Source organism: Podarcis muralis, chromosome 1, assembly GCF_964188315.1.
Source record: "Podarcis muralis chromosome 1, rPodMur119.hap1.1, whole genome shotgun sequence".
NCBI lineage: Eukaryota > Metazoa > Chordata > Lepidosauria > Squamata > Lacertidae > Podarcis > Podarcis muralis.
Window position 1 is genome coordinate 126816508 of NC_135655.1, and position 16353 is coordinate 126832860.

General features: G+C 44.0%; 1 protein-coding gene across 1 annotated transcript in view; it reads left to right on the forward strand.

Moving 5' to 3' along the window:
• The first annotated feature begins 670 nt into the window (after positions 1–670).
• Positions 671–16353, forward strand: part of KIAA2012 (KIAA2012 ortholog) — a 99304-nt gene continuing 83621 nt past the window's right edge. Inside the window, exons 1-4 of the mRNA XM_028701621.2 lie at positions 671–1076; positions 3663–3929; positions 12497–12656; positions 15526–15684. Of these exons, the coding sequence (XP_028557454.2) occupies positions 972–1076; positions 3663–3929; positions 12497–12656; positions 15526–15684 (691 nt within the window). The 5' untranslated portion in view covers positions 671–971. The remainder of the gene's footprint in view (positions 1077–3662; positions 3930–12496; positions 12657–15525; positions 15685–16353) is intronic.

Sequence of the window (16353 nt, forward strand, 5' to 3'; positions counted from 1 at the left end):
CACCTGGTTTAGCCAGCCAGTTGAAGCTGTACCTGGGGTGTGGCCGCTCTCGCATGCGCACAGCGTCTAGGAGCCACAGGTGAGAGCTGAGTGCAGGATGGGCAAACTATCCCAGAAGGAGCATGAGGTGTGTCCCGTCCCCCCACCAGAGGTACTACCAGTGACAGATGCTGGCCGAGGAGTATTACAAAGGCTCCAACAATCAAGGTGGAATGGAGGAATATTTAATATCAGGACAACGAACAGGAATATCAAGAGGTTTCCTGTTCAGATGAATCACAAACAAACCTGAGGAAACGCATTTTGCACAACTTAAAAAAAAAGGACTAGGAAGTGGAGTAGAAGTAGTGACAGATCTTCAGATGCAGAATGAACCCCTTCTCCAAATGATTATCAGTTACAGATCATGCAGTAGACTGCTCCATTTTCTTCTTAATAGGGAAAAACACTGCAATTTTAAAATTGAGGGGGGAGGCAGGGAGCCAGTGAAAGACGTTCTGTGAAAGATAATGCTACTCTCATAGTTGGGGGACATTTGCAGGGAAATCTGAGTCTGATCCTTTCGAAATCTGCTCTCTGGCTTTCTTTCTCTCCCTTCCCTGACCTTCCCTCTTGCTGCTTTCAACAACTTAATTTCCTTTTGCTGCCATAGCAACGCAGAAACAACCTCAGAGCGCAATCGGGATCATGGTGGCGTTTCACAAATCCTCGGACCAACCAGAACAGAAGAAACGGCCACAGGACAAGCAGTCGAAAAAGTCATACCCAGAAAAGTGAAAACGACAAGAGGACTCAGCTTGAAGTGGGCTTTTCTGTGGATGTTCTGCATTCTCTGGATGCAGATCAAGTTTACGGAATAATGCATGCCATTAAAATGAGCCAAGCTTAAACAGTGTTGCCTAGCGTTCTGCTTAGATGAGGATCTCCTAAAATGGATAGGAGCAAAGGAAGAGGTTGCTGAAGTCGTACACATGCGCACTCGTTCTAAAATGTCGCACCTGTCTATATTAAGTCGTGGCACTGGGCAGGTGGTCCGAAAAAAGGAGGAGAAGCTGGAGGTGTATTTCAATCCAGAGGTGAGTCCTTGTCCCCAGGTTGCAATGTAGACACTTAGCTGCTAATGCTGAAGTCGCGGCGCAATTATTTTCTATCTGTCCTCCTCAACCAGTGTTAAAAGAGATGTTTTGCCTATGAATCCTCTCCCACATGTACACAATTTGTTGCAGCTAAGATAAAAAGGTAAATGGACCCCTGATCATTAGGTCCAGTCGGGACCGACTCTGGGGTTGCAGCGCTCATCTCGCTTTACTGGCCGAGGGAGATGGCGTTCAGCTTCCGGGTCATGTGGCCAGCATGACTAAGCTGCTTCTGGCAAACCAGAGCAGCGCACGGAAACACAATTTATCTTCCCGCTGGAGTGGTACCTATTTATCTACTTGCACTTTGACATGCTTTTGAACTGCTAGGTGGGCAGGAGCTGGAACAGAGCAATGGGAGCTCACCCCGTCGCGGGGATTCGAACCGCTGACCTTCTGATCGGCAAGTCCTAGGCTCTGTGGTTTAACCACCAGCACCACCCGCGTCCATATATATGTATATATATATAAATATATATACATGCAGATGCAAATGTAAAGATAATTGTTGTTGTTGTTTAGTCGTGTCCGACTCTTTGTGATCCCATGGACCAGAGCACACCAGGCACTCCTGTCTTCCACTGCCTCCCGCAGTTTGGTCAAACTCATGCTGGTAGCTTCGAGAGCACTCTCCAACCATCTTGTCCTCTGTCGTCCCCTTCTCCTTGTGCCCTCCATCTTTCCCAACATCAGGGTCTTTTCCAGGGAGTCTTCTCTTCTCATGAGGTGGCCAAAGTATTGGAGCCTCAGCTTCAGGATCTGTCCTTCCAGTGAGCATAAAGATAATTACTCTGCTTCAAATACAAATACAATACATCTCACCACTGTGGCCGCTTAGCTTGCTGTCTGGGTGCTAACTGTCGGTGGGCAACTTCAAGGCCCCTTTTTATCTTTAAATTGGACTTGGACCAGGCAGCTCTTCAGAGAGAGACTGCCCTCTTTGTTAAGGTCGCAAGCCTACTTTAGTGGCAACTCATCACATGGTTCCGCCCCAAGACTTTCTCTACAGTCCATGTCGGTCGACGCTGGAGGATTACAGTAGTCCCCTGTCGAGGCTGAAATACAGTATAACCAATGTTTCTGAGGCCTTGATCTCATGACCGCTTCATCATGTGGAAGCCACAGGAAAGGCCTCGCCTTCGCTGACTTCCAGCTGCTCCCAGAGGATGCCATCACGTGAATCCACTTCCAATGATAAATTCAGAGTGTGTGTGTGTGTGTGTGTGTGTGTGTGTGTGTGTGTTTGACAGAGCAGCTTAATTGCTAGAAGTCAGAACCTTCCCAATTCCTTCATGTAGTTAATTGGTTGTAAGGCTAGCAGTCAGTCACATGTGGCATTCATGCGAGTACCTGAATAGATTTATGGTATGAATGTTTTCTTTTCAGACTCCTCACATACATTGCGCCTTATTCAGATAGTTTGCATGGTGAACCCTCTCAGTCTAAAAATATTGAGAAACATAACAGAAATCAATTCTCTTTAACCATGCAGGGTTTTTCTATTATTATTATCAGGCAGCAGCTGCCGACATTGTGACACAGGGTCCTGTAATAAGATTATTGGAGAAACCTTTTTTCTAGGGGGGAAGCTGTAAGAATACAAAGACCGGGGAAACCATTTTGTGTTGTGGAATCGTTTCGCAGAGCTGATGTGGAATACCTTTTCTTTTTGCACTCAAGTCTCTGTGAGCAAAATTTGATGGATTCGGTTGTGACAAATGCTGCAGGTCCTTTTTTCTGAAGTATGTTCTGGAGGCTTCTCTGATTTGCGTACCGTGTTTGTGCTTCACACAAGAGCAATCATGCTGCCCTGTAAAGCCACCATAACACAATAAGGAGGGTTGGGAAAGGTACCAGTATTTTATGGTGTTTCATAACGGGGAACAAGGTTGCTGCTGTTCCCTCCTCATCTCAAATACAGTCGTACCTTGGATCCTGAACACCCTGGAACTCGGACGTTTTGGCTCCCGAATGCCGCAAACCCGGAAGTGATTGTTCCAGTTTGCGAACGTTCTTTCAGAACCCGAACATCCGACAGGGCTTCCGCGGCTTCTGATTGGCTGCAATCAGTGTTATGTACTGAAGTTCTCACCCTGGGCCAGCAGGGGGATACTGTAGATAGTTCAGGTCCACATATGCAAATAAGGGATCGAAAGTGACGTTCAGTGATTGGATAGTTACAGAAAGTTGTTACAGTAACGTTGTACTGGAGCTCTATATAAGCAGGCTGGCTGAACCCTTCAGTTCAGTTCTGTTCTGACCTGTGAATAAACAAGAGCTGTTTGAAGAATTGCTGTGCCGTCTGATATGTTCACCCACAACTTAACAGTGAATCAGAAGCCGCGATTTGGCTTTCGAACATTTTAGAAGTCAAACGGACTTCCGGAATGGATTCTGTTCGACTTCCAAGGTATGACTGTATTTAGAGAACACGCTTTATGCTTTGTAAAAGCGCTTAGAGGCCTGTTTTGCTATTAAGCGATATATAAATTAATAATGCGTGGTTGTTGGTTTTTTACATGTTAGGATTATTTGAACTGGCAGTGCCTTGAAACCGATTTTCACGACTATCATGACCTGGAGGGAGACTGTGGACTGTGTCTTCCTAAAACCTACAGCACGAGAACAGGCGCGTTACTTCTCTATTCAGAAGATCTAGCCAAACCATCAAGGAAGCTGAAAGGAATAAGGAAGACGCGGCGAAGACTTAGAAACAAAAGCCAGAAAATACACATAGAGCTTCACACCCTTCAAGATCTGGTGCGAGCCATCTTGGCATATGGATGCAAAAAGGTAAGAGAGCAAGCACAGCCCAATTGTATTTAAGAATTAGTAGGTTATTTCTAATTATACATTTTAAAAATGGGGGGGGGGGATGCACATCTAATAGATCACATATGTGGGCATTTCAATATCGTCTATGCCCATATATCATATATATATATTGTTGTTGTTTAGTCGTTTAGTCGTGTCTGACTCTTTGTGACCCCGTGGACCAGAGCACGCCAGGCACTCCTGTCTTCCACTGCCTCCCGCAGTTTGGTCAAACTCATGTTCATAGCTTTGAGAACACTGTCCAACCATCTTGTCCTCTGTTGTCCCATTCTCCATGTGCCCTCCATCTTTCCCAACATCAGGGTCTTTTCCAGGGAGTCTTCTCTTCTCATGAGGTGGCCAAAGTATTGGAGTCTCAACTTCACGATCTGTCCTTCCAGTGAGCACTCAGGGCTGATTTCCTTCAGAATGGATGGGTTTGATCTTCTTGCAGTCCATGGGACTCTCAAGAGTCTCCTCCAGCACCATAAATCAAAAGCATCAATTCTTCGGTGATCAGCCTTCTTTATGGTCCAGCTCTCACTTCCATACACCACTACTGGGAAAACCATAGCTTTAACTATACGGACCTTTGTTGGCAAGGTGATGTCTCTGCTTTTTAAGATGCTGTCTAGGTTTGTCATTGCTTTTCTCCCAAGAAGCAGGTGTCTTTTAATTTCGTGACTGCTGTCACCATCTGCAGTGATCATGGAGCCCAAGAAAGTAAAATCTCTCACTGCCTCCATTTCTTCCCCTTCTATTTGCCAGGAGGTGATATCATAGCCATTTAACTGCCATTCTTTTGCCCAAACCATCCTGGGAATTGTAATTTGGTAAGGTGCTTTGAGATGTCCTCAATTCCCATGCAAAGTGCCACAATTCTGAGAAGAGAGCATTAAACCAACTCAAGCCTGTAACGTGGATTTACTCACACAAATAAATTTCCTTCAACAAGACTTCTAAATGAGAATTCAAACCATTGAGGAATATTACTCTGAGCACTTAAGGAAGCTGATATTAGAAGTATCTGGCCTATGGATAGATTAAACTAGCCATAATCAATGTTGTTTTTTCTTTTAAAAAATGTTTAGGGGTACTCTCATTTTCCTACTCATATTGAAATACTGCCCCTCAATGAGGCCAAATATAGATTCACAAAATGTTTAGGGGTATGTGTTTGCCTGAGTACCCCCAGAAAAAAAGCACAGACTATTATGGTCTACATCCAACAGAATTCCCTGTTTCACATAGGGAATCCTTTATTAAATACTGTCTGACCCAATAAGGACTCCATGCCTGAAGAACGAAGACAAAAGACACCCCTGGAATCACTGCCTGTGGTACGAGCCATATCAGTGTATCCATGCACGGCATCCATCAAAGATTAAAGGAGAGAAAGGGTACTGCTGTGACCAAACACATGGAATCGTGTGCCGACTGCCACGAACAATTAGAATCCAGCAGGGATGTTTGCAGGCTTTTGCAAATCACGCTGTTGTCAGAGATGGCAAAAAAGGAAGGTGGATTTACGTATAAGCTAAACAAGCTATAGCTTAGGGCCCCACTCTCTTGGGGGCCCCACAAAAATTTAAAGGAAAAAACAACTGGATGTACATTTCCTAAATATAAGATAAAAAACCAAATAAAGGAAAACCTACATATAGCAACAGTGTTTTGTGTTGTGTAGGCTCCTATTTGTTACGTGCAAATGGCTTTAGCTACCTATTAGATTCATAAATTACCATATAGCATATATTCAACACAAAAAACAGCGACAATTTGTTGTTGACAAAGGACAGCTGGACATATAAAGGGCCCCATTACCTTCAGTAGCTTAAAGTAAAGGTAAAGGGACCCCTGACCATTAGGTCCAGTCGTGACCGACTCTGGGGTTGCGGCGCTCATCTCACTTTATTGGCCGAGGGAGCCAGCATACAGCTTCCGGGTCATGTGGCCAGCATGACTAAGCTGCTTCTGGCGAACCAGAGCATCACACGGAAATGCCATTTACCTTCCCGCCGGAGCGGTCCCTATTTATCTACTTGCACTTTGACATGCTTTTGAACTGCTAGGTTGGCAGGAGCAGGGACCAAGCAATGGGAGCTCACCCCGTTACGGGGATTCGAACCGCCAACCTTCTGATCGGCAAGTCCTAGGCTCTGTGGTTTAAGCCACAGCGCCACACGTGTCCCTTCAGTAGTGTAGGGCCTCGTCAAATCTAAATCCAACCTTGAGTTAACCCATTGCTCCATCTGATCAGGCATATGGACGTTTTTTTTATTATTGGGAGAGTAGCTGAGTCCTAAAAAGTCTTTTTGGAAAGTCCGCCCTTCCTTCAAACCACAATTCATCCTGCCCCCATTTAACTGTTTCTGGTACAATCTCCACTGCTTTGTGGGATATCTTTGGGAGAAGGAAAAGGTAAGGCGCATACCCTACACAAATCCAGTGTGGAATTTCTTGGGTGGCACCTTGTACGCCTCCTACTGGCAACTCCTGCAGCCAAGCTGGTGCCAAACGTATTGCACTGCTTTCCTTTGGACCACGTCGGCAAGGCCAGGAGCAGGGTCTTGTCATCTGGGCAGCTCAGGACCTCCATAAATGCTGCCCAGACTTGTGCCCCAGGGAGCACAAGTGAGGAGAACATTGTTGTGCTCAAGTCCTCCTCTTTGTGGAGTTCCCAATAGACATCTGGTTGGCCATTGGGTGGGTCTTTGGTCTGTTTCCTCATGTTCTTTTCTTCTGCTTTTAATCACCATTGCTGGGGGAAATCAATATACAGGCGTATCTCGGAAGTTGAACAGAATCCGTTCCGGAAGTCCGAAAGCGCGGCTTCTGATTGGCTTTCCCCGTCGGACATTCAGCTCATAGCTGCCAACTGTCCCTTATTTGGCGGGAAAGTCCCTTATCCCAGCGCCGTGTCCCGCTGCTATCCCTTATTGATGATGTCCCTTAAATTTCCCGGGTTTCTAAGGAAGCAGCTCCTCTCCCTCCCTCCCTGCCGGCCAGGGAGGAGGGAGGCTCCAACTGGGTTGCTTGGCTGCGTTGCTCACCCAATAAGGAGTCTAAGAAAGACTGGGGGGTGGAGCTTGCATGCCTTGTGCCGATCAAATCGGCCGCGTTGCCTGGAGACTCGCCTTTGCTCAGCGCTTCCCAGCAGAGAGGTGACGGTGGTTTTCCTTGCTGCATCCCCTTTGCCGGGTTGCTGCGCTGTGGGAACCACTGCTTGAGGCTTCATTTGGCTGCTGGCTGGGCTTTCTGCTTTTGGTTCAGAGGGGTTCAGAAGTTGAACATCCCTGTGCTCGGAAAATCCCTAATTTTGGCTGCTGATCCCTTATTTTTGAGGCTGCTGGTCCCTTATTTTCAAATCTGTAAGTTGACAGCTATGGTTCAGCTTCCGAAAGAACGTTCAAAAACCGGAACACTCACTTCCGGTTTTTGATCGTTTGGGAGCCGAAAAGTTCGACTCCCAAGGTGTTCCGGATCCAAGGTATGACTGTCTAGTGAAACTAGAAATGTCTACCCAAATCCCCTTGAGCGGAAGTGTGTAAATTGGAACCTGGGAACAGGGTGAATATATGGAGTAACTAGCTGCAGTACCAAAGAAAACGGACAAGTCTCAGCATGCCTGCGATTACTCAAAGCACTTCAATAGTTTTCATAACAAGGCACCAGCACATGCTAATATAATGCAACACAATGGCATTCGACTCAGTTAGAAACCAAGACCAATTTAAGCTTTATCAATTCCCCTAAATTTCAAGTTTTGCTTTGGCTGGAAAGTGGGAGGACAGCTACAAAACGGTAAAGTGGACAAACAAAAGTTCTTTGCCATTAATGAGGCATATGAATTGCTGTTTTCAGATAACACCGTTCACCTTTCCAGCTGCGTTTTAAAGCTATTTATTTCTCCTCCTCTCCCGTTTGTATTCCACCATATCCTTACCTTCAGAAGGCTGACATATTTCAGAAGACTGAAGTGTTTTTAATCAAACGGAGCAGAAATACAAAAATAGAGCAAGTTTAAAACCAGCGGCTGTTCTCTCAAACAACATGCGCTGCTTTGAGCTCCTTGAGGCATAAAATGTGGCAAATAAATCAATAAAATAAATGTTTGCTCCAGCAGTTGCTTTTTAATGCAATTATTTTCAAACTTTTAAGATATTTAACTGTATCAGTAGATGTTTATGTACCAAGAGAAGGCAGCCATTTCTTCTTAGAAATTTTCCTTGTTCATTCTCATTTTAAAATTTATTTTGTACATACATATACACTTAATGACTAACACACAATATGCAGCGCTCATCCCCATTAACGTGAACACTTCACACCTAGTTTCTGCCTCATATCTACTCCTGGTTCCCCTATTATAGGACATAAATCATGCCATGTGTCCCCCGAGCTAAGGATATAAGTAACTGTACAACCTTTAGAAGACATCTGAAGGCAGCCCTGTATAGTTTTGTTATGTTTTATATGTGTTGGAAGCTGCCCAGAGTGGCTGGGACAACCCAGTATAAATAAAAATTATTATTAGTATTAGTATTATTGAATAGTATGTCCCTATTGTTAAGTTGTGGGTGAACATATCAGACGACACAGCGATTCTTCCGAAGCAGCTCTTTATTTGTAAGCTGGAACAGAACTGAGCTGAGGAGCTCAGTCAGCCTGCTTATATAGAGCTCCAGAACAATCGCAACTGTTGCAACTTTCTAAAACTATCCAATCACTGAATGTCACTTTCGATCCTTCATTTGCATACAAACTATCCAATCACTGAACGTCACTTTCGATCCTTCATTTGCATAACTATCTACAGTATCCCCCTGCTGGCCCAGGGTGAAAACTTCAGTACATAACACCTATTTTAATCAACTATCCCTCATCCCATTCCTTTCTTACACCTCTCACACATCTGCCAATACACACAAATGCCCCTTCAGTTCCTCCTTCCGCTTCGCTGAAGGGGCGCTGCACAGTTCTCCCTCTCTGCGCAGCGCCCCTTCAGCGAAGCGCCTCTTCTGGTTTCTGCCTTAGCCGCGGCAGCCTCTTCCGGGCAGGGAGAGCCTTCATCCTGCTGCCCTGAAGAGGCTTCGCGCGGCTATCCCAGAAGCCAGAACAGCCACATGGTATCCTAGAAGCCAGATCCCTCTTGCTGTTCTGGCTTCTGGGATTCAGAATTTTTTTTCTTCTTGTTTTCCTCCTCCAAAAACTAGGTGCGCCTTATGGTTTGGTGCGTCTTATAGAGCGAAAAATATGGTACAGTGGTGCCCCGCAAGACGAATGCCTTGCAAGATGGAAAACCCGCTAGACGAAAGGGTTTTCCGTTTTGGAGGTGCTTCGCAAAATGAATTTCCTATGGGCTTGCTTCACAAGACGAAAATGTCTTGTGAGTTCCTGCAGGGTTTTTTTCCTTCCCTCCCCCTTTTCCCCAAGCCGCTAAGCCGCTTATCAGCTGATCCGCTAAGCCGCTAAGCCGCTTAACAGCTGATCCGCTAAGCCGCTTAACAGCTGATCGCTAAGCCGCTTATCAGCTGATCCGATAAGCCGCTAAGCCGCTTAACAGCTGATCCACTAAGCCGCTAAGCCGCTTAACAGCTGATCGCTAAGCCGCTTATCAGCTGATCCGCTAAGCCGCTTAACATCTGATCTGCTAAGCCGCTAAGCCGCTTAACAGCTGATCGCTAAGCCGCTTATCAGCTGATCCGATAAGCCGCTAAGCCACTTAACAGTTGATCCGCTAAGCCGCTAAGCCGCTTAACAGCTGATCGCTAAGCCGCTTAACAGCTGATCCGCTAAGCTGCTAAGCCGCTTAACAGCTGATCGCTAAGCTGCTTAACAGCTGATCCGCTAAGCCACTTAACAGCTGATCTGCTAAGCCGCTAAGCCGCTTAACAGCTGATCCGCTAAGCCTCTAAGCCGCTTATCAGCTGATCCGCTAAGCCGCTAATAGCGCTAATCCGCTAATCCGCTAATGGGCTTGCTTCGCAAGACGAAAAAACCGCAAGACAAAGAGACTCGCGGAACGGATTCTTTTCGTCTTGTGAGGCACCACTGTAATCGATGGGAGAGAACAAAACACTAGTGTGGGTGGGGAACATTGATGTGCAGTTCAGTTGAAAGCGCTCCTGTGCACAAGGAAAAATAGGGTCTGTGTGACCCACATGCACTTTTACAGCCTTACTGTTTTCAATCTTAGTTTGAAACTCAGCCTGGAATGGCAATATTTAAAAAAAAAATGAAGCAAAATGATTCACGCAATTCTTTGATCCAGCATCTGGTTTAAGTTAAAATTCAGTTTTATTTAATATAAACTTGTTTACTGCCCAAAATTGTAAATGTTAGTCATCGACTTCCAAACAGAAAATAAGAAGTCTTAGAAGTCCATTGTAAAAATTTGTTGTCTCATCTTTACTCATGAGTGAGTCGGAGCGAAGATAGATGTAACATATTTTATTTTATTTTATTTTAAAAAAAAAATCTTGCTTTTCCAAATTTATAACGAAACAAATAACAATACAAATATAAAACATACATAATATAAAACATACATAATAAGAAAAACAGAAAAGAAAAACACAATACTAAAAAGAAAAAGCATAAAAACAGTTATTACTTTCAGTGACTGATTTAACTTTCATTGTTAACTTACTTCCTCGAATCCCCCCATCTGAATTTCATTGTATCTCCTTGTAGCAGTTCTCCAAAATCTTAATTCTAATAAAATTAAATCCATTTAATTACTATCTTCTTCTCTTTTATTAATTCTAATCCCTATTGCTTTACAACCCGTTGTTATTGTAATCCTCCGCCTATTTGTTACTTCCAAGTAACTTCCATTATCTTATATTACAATATTTAGCCAAATATTCTTTAAATTTCTTCCAATCTTCTTTAGTCTCCTCTTCCTTCTGATTGCGGATTCTTCCAGTCAGGTCGGCCAGCTCCAAAAAGTCCAACATCTTCATCTGCCATTCTTCTATTGTTGGTATTTCTTGGTATTTCCAGTTTTTTGCTATTAGCAGTCTTGCCACTGTAGTGGCATACTAAAACAATCTAACATCCCATAGATGTAACATTTTAAAAGTATTCATAGAAGTCCTTCATCACAGTGGAATGGTTCTCAAACCTTAGCTTCCCAGCTTCTGTCCCAGCTTCTGCCAACCTAGCAATTTGAAAGCATACCAGCACGAGTAGATAAATAGGTACCACTGTGGCTGGAAGGTAAACGGCGTTTCCGTGCACTTTGGCTTCCATCACGGTGTTCCATTGTGCCAGAAGCGGTTTAGTCCTGCTGGCCACATGACCCAGAAAGCTGTCTGTGGACAAACGCCGGCTACCTTGGCCTGAAAAGTGAGATGAGCGCCGCACCCCATAGTCACCTTTGACTGGACTTAACCGTCCAGGGGTCCTTTTACCTTTTTTACCTTTACCTACTTTTTAAAAAAACGTAAAGTGGCATATAAATTTTCATATGCATGTATGTTCAATTCATTCATTGTCCTATTTTTAAAAAAATGCAAGCACTTTAATAACAGTTGGAAACTTCTCATGGGCTTTGGGAGCATAGCTGTCAACCGTCCCTTATTTGGCGGGAAACTCCCTTATCCCAGCGCTGAGTCCCGCTGCTGTCCCTTACTGATGATGTCCCTTAAATTTCCCAGGTTTCAAAGGAAGGAGGAGGGAGGCTCCAACTGTGTTGCTTGGCTATGTTGCTCACCCAATAAGTAGTCTAAGAACAACTGGGGGGTGGAGCTTGCATGCCTTGTGTCGATCAAATTGGCCGCGTTGCCTGGGGACTCGCCTTTGCTCAGCGCTTCCCAGCGGAGAGGTGACGGTTTTCCTTGCTGCATCCCCTTTGCCGGGTTGCTGCGCTGTGGGAACCACCGCTTGAGGCTTCGTTTGGCTGCTGGCTGGGCTTTGTGCCTTTGGCTCGGAGGGGCTCAGAAGTTGAACATCCCTGTGCTGGGAAAATCCCTTATTTTGGCTGCTGATCCCTTATTTTCAAGGCTGCTGGTCCCTTATTTTCAAATCTGTTAGTTGACAGCTATGTTTGGCAGACAAGTGTGTTGCTGATTTTAGTGTGCCAGCCAATAGGCACCCTGCAAAGGTGGCTGTTTCCCATTCAGACTTAAGTATTTATTTCTTTTATTTATTTCATATATATATATATCATATATATATACACACACCGCCCTATACCCGGAGGTCTCAGTACACTGAAAACATTCAGAACTGGGGGTGGGGGGTGGACAGAAAATATATATACTACGTTTGCGCTGAATAATGTAAGATTGCTTTCTAAATACGCCATGATTCTTTACCGTCCTCGTGCAAAAGAATCTGGGGATTTTTCTAAATAATTTGGGGGTCTCACTTATCTGACTGCATTGCTTCCCTCTCCAGCTCTCCTAGCTAGAGATGCCTTCAAAGATATTTGGCGGGGGGGGGGGAGTAATTTATTAACAGCAGTCAATTGCCAATGTTACCCAGCTGCAATTTTTAAGCTATTTAACATCTTCTTATCTATATTATGGTTATGCAAGGATAAGAACAGAGTCACTTGGCAGCCATACCTTCACTTCCTAACTGAACCAGACTTCCGGACTGACAGACAGATGAGACCAGGTTATTCACCCAAGAGGTACCTCCTCAAACTCTCTCAGACCTGGGACCCGGACATTTTACGAAAGCTTCAGTGTGCAGGTCAGTATGACCCGAAAACAAGCCAAGAATCTAAGAGAGGTACCGGTATTCTTGTATGCAACTGCAGCGGCTCGTATACTTGTGGCCAAGGGATGGAAAGATCATGAGGCTCCCAAAATAACAGATTGGCAAATCAAATTGCAGGAATTGGGGGTGACGGCTCGATTGACTAGCAAACCCACAGGAAACTCAAAGCAAAAATTTGCGGGAAAATGGGATGGTTATAGAAGATATGTTCAAAAATACAATAATAGTTTTGACTCCGTGCTAGCATTCGAGTGATAAAGGAACTAAAAGGAGGTGGACAACAATTAAGGATTTAGTATGTTTTCAGAATGTATTGGAAAATTTATATAGAAAGGTTTATTGTTTTGTGTCCATTCGATTGTAAGATCAAATATATGCAAAGGGACTTGACAGGAAGTCAGAGTTGAAGAAAAGATTTTGTAAGATAAAAGGGGACAAATATTTACTTTCATTATTATCATTTTGTGTGTGGGTGTGGGTGTGTGGGTCTGCACATATGTGTGTTTTTGTATGGAAAGCTTGGGAGGAAATAAGACGGTAAATAACAAATAACAAACTAAATATTGATGTATGTAATTTTTACTTCTTATTTAGTGGTAGTATGGTTGTATTGTTATTGGTAACATGAAAACATTCAATAAAAATTATTTAGAAAAAAGAAACAAGAAAACAAGCCAACAGGAGGACATTATTTCTCAAGCTACAGGATACTAGTGGATTGTGGCTAACGCCATGTGTAAAGGTAAAGGTAAAGGGACCCCTGACTGTTAGGTCCAGTCGCGAACGACTCTGGGGTTGTGGCGCTCATCTCGCTTTATTGGCCGAGGGAGCTGGCGTACAGCTTCCGGGTCATGTGGCCAGCATGACTAAGCCGCTTCTGGAGAACCAGAGCAGCGCACGAAAACGCTGTTTACCTTCCCGCCAGAGCGGTAGCTATTTATCTACTTGCACTTTGACGTGCTTTCGAACTGCTAGGTTGGCAGGAGCAGAGACCAAGCAATGGGGGCTCACCCTGTCATGGAGATTCGAACCGCCGACCTTCTGATTAGCAAGTCCTAGGCTCTGTGATTTAAACCACAACACCACCAAACCTAAATCCGGCCCGGGGTATCCATGTGCCCACAGAGGGCTTTCTTGGTGTCTACAGGGTCCCTTCCCTTGCTGAAATTAGACTTAAAGTAAAAGGCGAAAGATTTATACAATCTGAAGAGAAACCAGAGTAATGGGGAATGGGGGAAATTTAATGTGTATCTGCAGAAATACCGTAAGCAAATTGGTACATTGGCAAGTTTATATTAAGCACTTGTAAGTAGTAAAAAATTAGAGAATGTAAAGGTGTAACAAGTGGCTTAAAATAATAACAAAATGCAGAGAATGATGTAAGATGTAAAGAATCATTAGAAGGGGCTGGAAGGAAGTTTTGAGTTTTCAAGAAGGTTTGTAAAATAGTAGGGGTTTTTTTAATTAGAAGTATAAATGTTAGATGGTTTGATTTTTGTATCCTTATTTGATTGATTATTATTTTTTTGGGGGGGGGAAATAAAAAACGATTTACAAATGAAATGAGACTTAAAGAAGCATTTGACGGCAGACAGTGTCATAGGTTGTGGTGTATATTTGGTTGTGCTGTGTCTGTGTGATGTCCGCAACAGTTTAGTCTGTTTGCAATTGAGCTCGTGGCACCCAAAGTGTTATGTACTGAAGTTCTCACCTTGGGCCAGCAGGGGGATACTGTAGATAGTTCAGGTCCACATATGCAAATAAGGGATCGAATGTGACGTTCAGTGATTGGATAGTTACAGAAAGTGGTTACTGTTGCGTTGTAGTGGAGCTCTATATATGCAGGCTGGCTGAACCCTTCAGTTCAGTTCTGTTCTGGCCTGTGAAGAAACAAGAGCTGTTTGAAGAATCGCTGTGTCGTCTGATATGTTCACCCACAACTTAACACAAAGGTTGGCACTCCCTGGTCTAGCCCAATCTATTTAATGTGGTAGAATACAGACTTTGCATGCAAAAGGTTCCAGGGTCAGTCCCCAGCATCCTGCAGGTAAGAAGAGAATGTTGTCTGCCTGAAGCACTGTTGCCCGTCAGTGCATATAAATCTGAGTTAGATGGACCAATGGTCTGACTCTGTAAAGGGCAGAATTGGACACAGCTCAGTGGTAGGGACGCGGGTGGCGCTGTGGGTTAAACCACAGAGCCTAGGGCTTGCCAATCAGAAGGTCGGTGGTTCGAATCCCCACGACGGGGTGAGCTCCTGCTGCTCGGTCCCTGCTCCTGCCAACCTAGCAGTTCGAAAGCACACCAGTGCAAGTAGATAAATAGCTACCGCTCCGGTGGGAAGGTAAACGGCATTTCCGTGTGCTGCTCTGGTTCGCCAGAAGCGGCTTAGTCATGCTGGCCACATGATCCAGAAGCTGTACGCCGGCTCCCTCAGCCAATAAAGCGAGATGAGCGTCGCAACCCCAGAGTCGGCCACGACTGGACCTAACGGTCAGGGGTCACTTTACCTTTACTTACAGTGGTAATAGAGCTCTGGTCTTCAACTGGTCACGGCCTGCTCCAAGATTGGCTGCAGCAGGAGCGCCACCGCTGTGCAATTATAAGGGGAAAGATTAAGAAACATGTCCCCAATTGCATGTTTGTGTTAAAAGTGGCACTTGAGGCTGAATATACATGTGTTTTACACAAAGGCCCATGGATGAGTCTTCAGGAAAGGCTGGGGAAGATTTCTGTCTGAGACCGTGGCAAATGGACCAATGAGTTGCCTCAGAATAAGGAATCTACCTTTGTTCCCGTCTTTTCCCAAGTGATATATGAATGCTATGTATACATTTTGCAGGCTATATCAGGGACCCCCTGTTGCTAGAGGAAGACACACCAGATCACAGAAAGAATCAGGATCTGTCAGCTGTTCCGCCGAAATATAATCTTCTGCATATTTTCTGTTCGCCGTACCAATACTTACAGGCTGAATTCGAAGAACAACAGGCTAAGCCAGGTACAGTAGCAAATGAATGAATATCTATCATCTATCTATCATCTATCTATCTATCTATCTATCTATCTATCTATCTATCTATCTATCATCTATCTATCTCTATCTCTATCTATCTATCATCTATCTATCTAATCTATCATCTATCTATCTATCTATCTATCTATCTATCTCTATCTCTATCTCTATCTATCTATCTATCTATCTATCTATCTATCATCTATCTATCTAATCTATCATCTATCTATCTATCTATCTATCATCTATCTATCTATCTATCATCTATCAACTATCTATCTATCATCTCACAACTAGTATTTTCTTATTCCCCTCTCCTTATATCAATTACAGCAGGCACCCCCAAATTCGGCCCTCCAGATGTTTTGGGACTACAACTCCCATGATCCCTAGCGAACAGGACCAGTGGTCAGGGATGATGGGAATTGTAGTCCCGAAACATCTGGGGGGCTGAGTTTGGGGATGCCTGAGTTACAGTAGAGGAAAGAAAGAAAATTAAATTAATGTGGCATGCAGATATTTATGGTTTGATTGTAATGTCTGCACAGTGAATATTTATAGTTATAGTTATAGTTATAGTTATAGTTATAGTTATAGTTATAGTTATAGTTATAGTTATAGTTATAGTTATAGTTATAGTTACAGTTATAGTTA